The sequence below is a fragment of the Populus nigra genome, chromosome 14, assembly GCF_951802175.1.
Source record: "Populus nigra chromosome 14, ddPopNigr1.1, whole genome shotgun sequence".
In the NCBI taxonomy this organism is placed as follows: Eukaryota; Viridiplantae; Streptophyta; class Magnoliopsida; order Malpighiales; family Salicaceae; genus Populus; species Populus nigra.
Window position 1 is genome coordinate 387648 of NC_084865.1, and position 12792 is coordinate 400439.

The window sequence follows — 12792 nt, forward strand, 5'->3', positions numbered from 1 at the left end:
TAAAAAATTTAAATTTTATTTATTTTAAATTAATATGTTTTGATATATTTTTTTTAATAGATATCATATCTAACTCCACAGCAAAACCCAAAAAAAATTGAGTACGGTTCTTCAGCCAGAACGAATTCAAGTATATTGGCCATCTGGTCTTCTGTTGACTTGGAGAATTCAGAATGAAGACTCCCTAGCTACCGTCTTCTATTGACTTGGTAATGAAGTAGACAGTGGTCCTAGCATCTTTAATTATTTACGCGTCAATTGAAAACAAAAAATTAGTGTGGATACAGGAAAATTGATCTAAATATATCATGACCGTCAACGTTTAGAAAAACAATAAAATTCAAATAGCAAGGATGCAATTCTGCCAGACGTATATATGGAGCCAAAAATCTTCAGTCAAATATTTCTCAAGTTAACATTGTTATAAAGCATGCATGCATGCATAATTCTTAATTACATTATTAAAATAGAAAAAGGTTAAAAAAAAACTAGAACAATAGGACATCTAAAAATTAAAAAAAAAAAATTAGCTTAATTAGCAAGAAGCACTAATTTCTTCTCTATGTTTGAGGCCGCAAGTCTCACCACGTTCATTTTTTATTAATTAGCATGACTTTTCAACTGAGAGCCATATAGCTGGCTTCCCCTTTGTTTGGTGGGAACTCTCCATGTAATTTCCTAATGCAATAATTCCTAATTTCCTAATGCAATTCCCTAATGCAATAATTCGACCTGTGGATGTTATGTTCAAAAGGATGACTGCTTCTCCATCACTCGTCATTCTTTTAGCGTACATGCTTATTAATGTTAGTATATATTCCATGTAGTTAATTACTTAGTTATATGTGATATTAATTTTTTTTATGTAAATATATTTTATATTAATAAAAGCTTATTTATTTTTAATATTCATCAAATATTTGATTAATTCATCAAATATTTGATTAATAAATCTAGAGTAAAGATAAAGTTCTTGGGATAAAAATGCTTTGCAAAAAAAAATTACAAAATTATTACAATTATGAGATTCATATTACATCAAATCATTGTTCCTAAATGTTCCTAGTCAACGTTTTATTAAGACCGGACATTAATTAGAGTTGGTGAAACTAATACATATTATGTTATTTTCTTTATGAAAGGAAGTAGTTGTCCTAAAAAACTTAGGTATGAGGGATATTTAGAATTAATATATAGGTACTTGTTATAGATATATACACTGAACTGACCTGCATGAAAATTTTATATGGTGATATCACTTGTGTTTATGAAAAAGCTCACATGATGGTTGTGTAAGTTATTCTTAGACTTCAGATCATTAAGTTATCTTATATATAGAATGTTATATTTTGATCATGCTACATGTTGTCCTAATCAAGGGTAACAAATAGGTAGATATTGGGTATAACATGAATTATATGAAGGTATTTGAGTAATCAAGAGAGAATTTATTACCCTAGGTTAATTAGAGAAGATGTTCCATATATTCTCAAATAATATTGATTTTAAATTTTTGCGCAAGGTGAAATGAGATTTGGAAAGAGTTTCAAATCTTATTTTTTTAACATAGTATAAAAATGAGACAACATTGCAATTACTACAGTGAAACATCATTTATTTTTATTATTTGTATAATATTTTTTCAAAAAAAGGTGTAAAGAAAAAGGAGGAAAAGTTACAAAAGAATAAAGATAAGAACAAAATAAATAGTGTAAATAAATCAAGTATAGAGTGATAAATATTCCAAATGTAAAGAATAAAAAATAATAATTTTTTCAAAATAAATATAAAGAAAAAAAAGGAAAAACTAAAACAAATTACAAAACAATGAAGATATATATATAAAAAAGACAATTCAATCCCCCTAATAGCTTTGGGTCATGCTGTCGAGCAGGACTCAACCTAACAGCGTTGAGTCTGGCTGCCTAGCAGGATCCAATAGTGGTGGGTCCGGTTACCTAACCAGACTCAGCAGCTTTTGAAAGAAAACTTGAGTTTGGCTTTCTAGTAGGACCCAATAGTGTGTCCGGTTACCTAACCAGACTCGACAGCTTTTGAAAGAAAACTTGAGTTTGGCTTTCTAGTAGGACCCAATAGCATTAGGTCCGGTTGCCCAGCTAGACTTAACAGCTTTTGGATGAAAACTTAGTCCGGCTGTCCAACCAAACCTAATAGCTTCTTGGCTGTCAAAACCAATACTATTGGGTCTGGCTTGACAATCAAACTTAATGTTATTGAGTCTGAGATGGCTATCAAACCCTAGTTTTTCATGAAACAACACTACACTACTAGTGGATCCATCATGTGGTCTTAGAAGAAGGAAAACATTGTTCATCAAATATTTGATTAATAAATCTAGAGTAAAGATAAAGTTCTTGGGATAAAAATGCTTTGCAAAAAAAATTACAAAATTGTTATAATTATGAGATTCATATTACATCAAATCATTGTTCATAAATGTTCCTAGTCAATGTTCTATTAAGACCAGACATTAATTAGAGTTATTGAGACTGATACATATTATGTTATTTTCTTTATGAAAGAAAGTTGTTGTCCTCATAAACTTAGGTATGAGGGATATTTAGAATTAATATATAGATGTTTATTAGATGACATGTACACTAAACTGACCCGCATGAGAATTTTATATGGTGATATCACTTGTGTCTATGAAAAGGCTCACATGATGGTTGTGTAAGTTATTCTTAGACTTGAGATCACTAAGTTATCTTATATATAGAGTGTTATGTTTTAATCCTGCTACATGTTGTCCTAATCAATGGTAACAAATAGATAGATATTGGGTATAACATAAATTATATGAAGGTATTTGAGTAATCAAAAGAGAATTTATTACCCTAGGTGAATTAGAAAAGATATTTCATATATTCTCAAATAATATTGATTGTAAATTCTTGTGAAAGGTGAAATGAGATTTGAAAAGAGTTTCAAATTTTATTTTTTAACATAGTATAAAAATTGGATAACATTGCAATTACTACAATGAAACATCATTTATTTTTATTATTTGTATAATATTTTTTCAAAAACAAAGTGTAAAGAAAAAAGAGGAAAAGTTACAAAAGAATAAAGATAAGAACAAAATAAATTGTATAAATAGGTCAAGTATAGAGTGATAAATATTTCAAGTGTAAAAAATAAAAAATAATATTTTTTCAAAAAAAATGTAAAGAAAAAAAAAAGGAAAAACGAAAAAAAATTACAAAACAATGAAGATAAAAAAAAAAAAAAAAAGACAATCCAATCCCCCTAATAGCTTTGGGTTATGCTGCTAAGCAGGACTCAATCTGGCAGTGTTGGGTCCAGCTGCCCAGTAAGACCCAACAGTGGTCGATCCGGTTACCCAACCAGACTCGGCAGCTTTTGGAAGAAAACTTGGGCCCGACTTTCCAGCAGGCTTCAATAGCATTAGGTTCGGTTGCCCAACCAGACCTAACAGTTTTTGGATGAAAACTTGGGTCTAGCTGTCCAGTCAAACCCAATAACTTCTTGGCTGTCAAAATCAATACTAATGGGTTTGACTTGACAATCAAACCTAATATTATTAAGTCTGGATTGGTCGTTAAACCTAAGTTTTTTTTATGAAACAACACTACACTACTAGAGGATCCATCATGTGGTCTTAGCTAATAGGCTTTAATTAATGTTATAAGGAATTTGATTTTGTTGGCTGGCTACTTTTTGGAGTTTTAGGCCGCTCATTCCTCTAGAAATTGTATAAATATCACAAAAAATAAAAATATGAACAAAATAAATTGTATAAATATGCAAGTATAGAGGGATAAATATTCTAAGTGTAAAGAATAAAAAATAATATTTTTTTTCCAAAAAAGTGTTAAGAAAAGGAAAAAATATAAAAAATATAAAACAATGAAGATAAAAACAAAAAAATGGTTATAAATTAAATAGGACAAGTTTAAAGTGATAAATATGCTAAGTATAAAAAGAGAAAAAATCTAATAAAAATATGTCTTAAAAAACCAAAAAAGTATATATTTGTCATCACTACAATACCTACTGCAACAAAAAAAATAAAAAAAATATTATAGTTGTATCATTTCTACTAGAATTGACCATTTCCTTTTACTTTTTAGTACATGTATAATTTTTCTTGGATAATAAAAAGATTAAAATAATAAAAAAAAATTGATTTCGTTTTCACTTAAAAACACTACAAACACTCTCGCAAATCACATAATAACCCAAAATCATCTAGAAAACTGCAAATTAACTAAATTAAAATTCTTTAAATGAAGTGGCCCGATCTCCTTTCTCAAAGATGTTTAAGGAAAATAACCACCATTATCAAACTTTCCTCGTCAAATGAAACACAAAGAACAACAAGTGTCATCTCTAACAAGTGGCTCAATCGATGATTTTCTCTCTCTTTTTTTTTTTCAAGCAACTTTCTCTTTTCTCTCAATTAAAGATAACAACTAAAAAATAAACAAAATAAATTTTTTTGATTAAAATAAAAATTGTTATAAATTTGGTGTGAGGCAAGTAATTTTTCTAGTTAGACTTTTCAATTCCTTTTCTTTTAATTTTATATTTTTATGATAATTTGAACCTAATTTAATTTAATTTGGCGTGAAATTAAAAGGAAAAGAAAGTTCAAATAAAACAAGAAGCAAAATTAAATGGTTGAATGTTCACATGAACAGTAAAACTGACTCATGTATTTGCTAATATTAAAGTAAGTACTATGCTCTTCACTGTGTTTAATTTATAATTTTATATAGGTCAAAGGCTTTTCATATATTAATTGACAGAACGGGCCAAGACACCACTAACTTGATTTTGTAATTGCGGCAAAGTCATAAAAGCTGCCTTCACTTGCTTTGGTGGGAACCCTTCATGTAATTTCCTAATGCTTGACCGGCAAAGTCTAAAAGGCTTCCCCTTTTCTTTGATGCGAACTCTTCATGTAATTTCCTAATGCTTTAATTCGTAGACTTGACCCATGATCGATCACTTGCTAATATTGATAGTACTTATAAAAGAGAATTGTTCTCAAGTCCACATATATATATATATACATATACATATGCAGGCAGAGTAACAAAACAAAACCATTATTTTATTTCCCTGCAAGTTATCTGTCGATGTTGAGTGGAATATTAAAGCACCTTTTCGGTGCATATCCCGCCCTTCTTTTTCTAGTCATCCTAGCCGGCCACCAGAGTTGCAGTGCTACAAAGAACAGTACTGTTGACTGTGCTCCATCTTCTTGTGGCAACATCCATAATATTAGCTACCCTTTTCGACTAAGTACCGATCCCAATAATAGCTGCGGCAACAAAAAATATGAACTTACTTGTGAAAACAACCGCCCAGCTTTATACTTGAAGAAGAAGACGGTAAAATATTACGTTCAGGCAATCCATTACAGCAACTTCACGATTCGACTTGTGGATGCTGATGTTCAGAAGGATGATTGCTTCTCTATTCCTCGTCATTCTTTAATCTTAGATCCCTTTGACAAAAGGGATTATCTTCCATATAATCTTCGCTTGTTCGATTACAGTTATGTTGTCCTCTATACATCAACTTTTGTTTTTATCAGTTGCCCAAATCCAATACGGAGTCCTTCAGACTATATTGTGGATGCTTCTTCATGCAAAAATAGTAGTACTCTTTTTAATTCTACGTCTAATATTTCTTCTCCGAGTTCCCAGAATTATTCCTATGTCTTTATTGCTAATTGTTTTTCCTACCACTATTCCTCTTATGATTTGGGGGACATACCGGAATTGTGCCATGTAAATTTGACGTATCCCGCGTCGTCTTTCACTTTTCATCCGCCGAAAAATGGGACCAATTTTTCCTATATAGATGTCCACGATAGTATTGTATATGGGTTTGATCTTTCATGGTCTGACGTCTGTTGTGATTTCCTGAAAGAGAACCCCTGCAAACTTAATGAAGCCGACAAAAACAAGTATTGCAGTACGTTACTCTCTCTCTCTCTCTCTCTCTCTCTCACACACACACACACACACACAAGCACGCGTTGTGGTACGTTACTCTCTCTCTCACACACACATAAGCACGCGTTGTAGGAAAGATATAAACATCTTAACAACACATAGTTTGCTGATAAAAAGAGAAAAATTATGCATTTTCGTTTGTCTTAAGCTCTTATTAGCTCTTTCATTCATATCAGCTGCTTAGTTATTCTATTAGAAGGTTTTTTTATTAATTTTATTAATTTAACTCTTTCTTTTTTGTATATATAGCTTTTGAAGACTTAAGAAGCCTTGCTCCAAGCGTTGCTCCAATCCGAGTTGCAATAAGTATATATAGCTCTTTCACATCACAGTTATTTTTTTTAGATCAATATGTGAATATAAAGATTGTCATATTTTTTTTATATAATCTGTTTGTTTTGTTTGAAATAATAATAACAATTAATAATAATAATAATAATTAATTGTTGTTATTATTACCACTATACGGAACATTAAAATATATTATATATCCAAGGGGCAATGACCAGAGTTGCAAATCACTCCAATACTCTTGTACTTGCCTTGATTTTTAAACACCCCCTCCACAATTATATATGAAATTTATCTCTCTCTCTCAAATTTAAAAATCTTATACCTCTTTCTTACAACCTTATTAATTTTTTAAAAAAATATTTTCTCTATCATAATTTAAATTTTACACTTGTAACAATAATATATAAAATTTTAAACACCCCTTCCACAATTTAATTTTTTTTAAAATCATATATTATATAAAACTGACTTTCACCTTGTAATAATAATTTAAAATATTATATGCAATTTTACTTCAAATGCACTTAGTCTCTTTATCTTTTGTTTGTTTTCCTTGCAGGTTTTCTGGTTAATCGTGTACTCTGTTATTATCCTGGTAAGAACTTTTTTATTTATCTAAATTCTTGAATATAAAACCTAAACAAGGTTCAAGACATTAAAAAAGTGGATTGAAGAGAGAAATCTTTAGAAACTTTGCTATTTCGTAAACTCATGTAAGAATTAAGGATATATATCCACTCTATCCATCTCAATAAATACCCATTAAAAAATATTCATTTAAAAAATAACAAAATAATAAATATAATCAACCTGAATCAATCTATAAAATTCATGATTGAATCATGAGATTGAGATAACCCTATAGAAAAAAATAAAAAAAAATTATAAAGTTGAAATCGAGAAAAATAAAAATAAATTCATAAAACCAGTATATAACCCAAATGTTTTTTAAAAAAATTTATGAAGTATAATTTACCAAATAACCTAATATTAAAAAATAAAATTAAAAAAAATAAACAAAAAAATAAAATAAAAAAATCAAAAGACAAAACAATATTATAATAAATATTGTATTGTGGGTGTAGTTATAGTGATTTAGTCGTACCTTTTAATAATTGTTAACTAATGTGCTAATGAATTAAAAAATTGATAAACTTTTTAATTTATCCTTGTATTTATGTTAATTATATATTTCTATTGCTTTGTTTTTTATTTGGTCAATTAAATTATTTTTTTATTGAAACTTATTTTATTAATTATTGTGTTCTCTAAATTTGTTTGATTATTTAAGTAGTTGGCTTATATCAACTAAATACTTATGAAATGAATTTTAAATTTATGTAGGGCTTTTATCACCAAATAAACTGTTTTAGACTAATTTTTCTAAGATACTTTATTCGGTCATTGTTACCATTTAAGTTTTGTCTTCCTTCAATATTTAGGAGGATAACAGTAATTATCTAATGATCAAACAGATATATATATATATATATATATATATATATATATATATATAAAGTAAAAATTATATCAAATTAAAGATATAAGAAATTGGAATAGAAAATCCAAGGTTTAAATAAAAGTAGTTTATGACTTTAAAATAGAAAGACCTAATGAATTATGAAGGTTTTTTAGAAAAGTTAAGAAAACTAATAACTAAACCTAATGAATTTAGTCCTTGATCTAAAAAAGTCTTACAATTTGACCCAATTACTCATGGCTGATTGAGAATATTTTTTCTTAATTTTTCTTTAAACTCTCCAAGTTTATTTCTAGCTATCATGTTATTTGAATACCAAAACAGACGCAATGTTTTCTTTTATGAATTTATGAATTATAAGATTCTGAACATTGACGCAATGTTTTCTTTTCCTTGAAATGTAGCCGTCGATGTATGGCCGCTAAACAGGTATTTACGAGGTGAGGAGTCTTTATTTATTATGGCTCAATTTTGAAAAAAGAATATATCTCGAAGGCATTTTCTTTAGTTTTTTGTATACCAAAATCTTAGACACTGACAATACCTTTTCTTTTCTTTTCTTTTCTTTTTTGGTGAATGTAGATTACGAATGGATAACATATCGAAGCTCGGGTGAGTTACTTTATTTTATCTTATTATAACACCTTCTAGGAAGAGTACTAATATTCTACTAATAAAAAAAAAACTAAAAGGTAGCTGGATAAATTTATCTATGAATTGTGATATATGAAAAGGAAATATATTTATCCTACAATATTTCACATATTTACTTTGATCTTTTTCTGTTATTGTAGGTCAACCGCGATTGGAATTCAACTTTTATAAAAACGGTGAGGATTAGTTCATGCATGTCTTATTTAGGCTAAATTATTACAATTCAAAATTCCTTAATTTTTTTTCTTGAAGGGATGGTTTTAAAAAGTTCAAGGCATATTGGGTATAAATATGATGTATAAACTGCATTTCCATATGATTATACATGCATTGTTTAGCGCATGAGAGCATCGAAATAGAAGTTGTTTTTAATTTAAGAGAGATTATTAGCAAAAGTGGGCAAGTTTATCCATATAATCTTATTTTAGTCCTTATCTATTCTTGGCTTATGGAGGAGGGGAGTGTCCAAGGCAACTATCCAAATTAAGCGACTGTCAAGAGCATTGCCTTTATGTAATATTGTTTGTGTTTCTTAGTTTCTATTAATTTGTTTTCATTCCCTTCATGTATTTATTTTGCAGGACCTAATTCTGATTATATCACGAAGAACATCTCTTCGGATGCACTAAGCATTCTCATAGTTTTGCTCATTACACTACTTGCTTTACTACCTACGCTACTTGTGCTCATCGGTAAGTATTCTCTTTTGCTCATTACAGTACTCCATGGTATTTTTTTTCTAATGGCTTGTCAATTTAATTTTTCAATCTATTTTTTTAGTCTATTAGAGACCATCTACAGTTTTTAATTACTATAATATGAAGTGGTAATTTTATTTTTCTTTATTTTCCATGGTTGTCGTGATGTCGGGTAGCAACATCCATCAATGAATAAAAGTGTGGAATATAGAATTATTTTATTGTTTATTAGAGCTCTGAGTTTAAAAATAAAGGATTATGATGGAATTAAAATAAATAAATTAAAGTTTGAGAATCATTTTAATGATTGTTCCAACAAATAAAGAGAGATATTTTATAAGGTAATGAATAAAATTACAAAATTTGAAAACAACATATACAAGAAAAACTTGATATATATATATATATATATATATATATATATATATATATATATATATATATATTAATGTTTTTATGTTTTGAATTTTCCTTAAAATCAATGAAATCCCAGTTAAATTTTATTTGGTGATAAGAATTTCAAATTTGAAAAGATTTGATGCTTTTGTGGATACATGTTTGAATTAAGAATCACAATTTCATTTAGAAAAAAAAGTATTTACATGGCAATCTATTAAAAATAAAGGATTATGATGAAATTAAAAAAAATAAATTAAAGTTTGAGAATCATTTTAATGATTGTTCTAATAAATAAAAAGAGATATTTTATAAGGTAATGAATAAAATTACAAAATTTGAAAACAACATATAAGCAAGAAAAACTCGACATTTATTTTTTTAATGTTTTTATGTCTTCAATTTTCCCTAAAATCAATAAATTCACAGTTAAATTTTATTTGGTGATAAGAATTTCAATTTTGAAAAAAATTGATGCTTTTATGGATACAGGTTTGAATTAAGAATCATAATTTCATTTAGAAAAAAAATATTTACATGGCAATTTAACAATAAATAGTATTATTTCATAATTAATTGATGATCTTATAATGTCTATATGCAGTGATATATCATATATTATTATTTCCTTGTGGGCTTCCATGTCTCATAACCTTATTGGTCTACAAATGGCGAAGAAGGCATTTATCAATGTATGGTAACATTGAAGAATTCTTGCAAAGTCATGATCATAATCTCACACTTATAAGGTACTCTTACTCGGAGATTAAGAAGATAACTCACGGATTCAATGACAAGTTAGGTGAAGGAGGTTATGGCTCGGTGTACAAAGGAAAGATTCGTAGTGGCCGTTTGGCGGCTGTAAAAATTCTATGCAAAGGAAAAGCTAATGGGCAAGACTTTATCAATGAAGTTGCCGCCATTGGAAGAATTCACCATTGCAATGTGGTGCAGCTCATAGGCTTTACTGTTGAGGGCTCGAAGCGTGCTCTTATATATGAGTTCATGCCTAATGGATCTCTTGAAAAGTATATTTTTTCTAGGCAAGATAGCCTACCACTGAGTAACCAGAAAATATATGAAATTTCTCTAGGGGTGGCTCGTGGCATTGAATATCTACATGAAGGTTGTGACATGCAGATTTTGCATTTTGACATCAAGCCTCACAACATTCTTCTAGATGAAAATTTCACCCCAAAAGTCTCAGATTTTGGACTTGCAAAATTATATCCAACTAATAATAGCGTTGTGTCCCTCACTATGGCTAGAGGAACGATGGGATACATGGCTCCTGAGTTATTTTACAGAAGCATCGGAGGCGTCTCTTACAAAGCCGATGTCTATAGTTTTGGGATGTTGTTGATGGATTTGGTTGGGAGAAGAAAACATCTGAATGTATTGACAGATCATTCAAGTCAGATGTACTTCCCTTCATGGATTTATGACCGAGTTAATGAAGGAAGGGATGTACTTGAAGATCAAGCGACAGAGCAGGAAAAGAACACAATAAAAAAGATGACTATAGTGGCATTATGGTGCATACAATTGAAGCCTAATAATCGTCCCTCGATGCACAGAGTTGTACAGATGCTTGAAGCAGATATTGAATATCTACAAATGCCTCCAAAGCCTTTTTTCGTTCCACAACAAACATCAAATGATGATAGGATCAATATGGCTAATCCAACAAGTTTAAGAGATGCGTCGAATGTTTGTAGCATCGATTCTTCATATCAGTTTGGTCGTTGATATAAATACTCTTGTATGTTTGTTTATTTAAGTAATATGTTAATTTTGTATGCCTTAACTATCTGAATTTTGATGATAGTCGTATTTGTTAAAACTTGCAATTAACTAGCTTACAAAGCATCCAATATACATTAGTCATGTATCGTTCTCACATTAAAATATGAATTTCTAAAATTACTTAATGTTTGTTCCATTATGACATTGTTTCCTTATATTTTATTAAAAATACTTGTTGGGTGTGTTTTTTGGAGAAATTTTCTAAACTTTTGAAATGAAGTTGCCTTGTATAGTTATTAAAAACTTTAACTGGTCTTTAGATATCTATGATAAAGGATATGTTATGTCTAAGAAAAGATAAATCATCCTTAAAACATCCCATTTAAAATAGATTGCATGGTCATTCTTGTCTTAATTGCTAATAGTTTGTTATGCTATACTATTATGATTTATTTACAAGGTGATGGTGAGTTCATCACAATAGATTAAACTCTTCGTTGAGGGTTCAACCTTACCATTTTAAAGTCTAGTTGGTTAATTTTGTCACTTTCAGTTACTTAGTGAATTGACAATTCTAAATTGATCAACCCAAATCATAACTCAAGTTATATCTATGAATATACTAGTGGGCCTATATTAGGTGTCACACCCGACATCGCGACGGCCTTAAAAATAATCTTGAATTAAGGAAAAAAAAAAAGATTTCAAGCATCTTGTTCTTTTAGGAAAAAACATCTTGTTTAAGGAGTCACCACCTAGTCTTATGGTCAATAGGAACCCTAACTGGTCAACAAAGATTTTATGATACGAGACTGGTTACGTAAAAGGGAAGATATTATCACCATTTTAACGTTCTGCCTGAGGCAGACTGCATTGCTGGTTTTGTCTTAAATTGCTAAATATTTATTGGTTTATGCTCTAATGGTTTTCTTGCAATATTCTTGTCTTTAGCACCACTGAATATTCAACTACGGATAATTCCAACTCTGACGTTGGTAAATATCACGTAGCTATAAAATAAATTAGATCAATATTTTTTATTCCCGACTCTAGCACTAGTGAATAAATAAATAAAAATAAATTTATTTTTACGCATACACATATTTTTTTTATTTTTCTAGTTAAATAAAAAAAATACAACGAATAAAAATAATATAAATTTAAACCGGTATTTTTATTCCTGACTCTGGCATCAGTGAATAAACCAATAAATTTACATTATTTTTATTCGTACATACACATTTTTTATTTTTTTTTCTACCTTTTTTTTTTCTGTTTTTTTATTTTTTTATTTTTTTGGGTTGGGCCCAGCTCAGCCCATGTGGGCTAGGCTGGACCCAGCCAGCCCGGCCCGGTCACTGGCCCAAGCCAGTGACCTGGCTGGGTTGAGCAACACGCGGGAATTTAACGCACGCGTGTTGCTACACTGTGCAAGTGAATTAAAATTCACTTGCACAGTGTAAATGCTAATTAGCTGCAACAAAATGAAGAAGAAGAAGAAGCCGCTTACCTG

General features: G+C 29.4%; 1 protein-coding gene across 1 annotated transcript; it reads left to right on the forward strand.

The window, feature by feature from the left end:
• Positions 1-5054: 5054 nt before the first annotated feature.
• On the forward strand, positions 5055-11332 carry LOC133672962 (PR5-like receptor kinase). The gene is made up of 8 exons (XM_062093538.1): positions 5055-5970; positions 6261-6317; positions 6865-6900; positions 8190-8225; positions 8368-8397; positions 8580-8615; positions 9021-9131; positions 10138-11332. Exons 1-8 carry the CDS (start codon positions 5127-5129, stop codon positions 11280-11282), a joined length of 2295 nt encoding a protein of 764 aa, XP_061949522.1. The 5' UTR covers positions 5055-5126; the 3' UTR covers positions 11283-11332.
• Positions 11333-12792: the final 1460 nt, after the last annotated feature.

Bases quoted from the DNA above. Each gene is read 5' to 3' on its own strand.
- LOC133672962 (XM_062093538.1), top strand. From the start codon at position 5,127: ATGTTGAGTGGAATATTAAAGCACCTTTTCGGTGCATATCCCGCCCTT. The intron at 8,226-8,367 runs GTGAGGAGTCTT...TGGTGAATGTAG, and splicing joins GCTAAACAGGTATTTACGAG to ATTACGAATGGATAACATAT. The intron at 9,132-10,137 runs GTAAGTATTCTC...GTCTATATGCAG, and splicing joins TACGCTACTTGTGCTCATCG to TGATATATCATATATTATTA.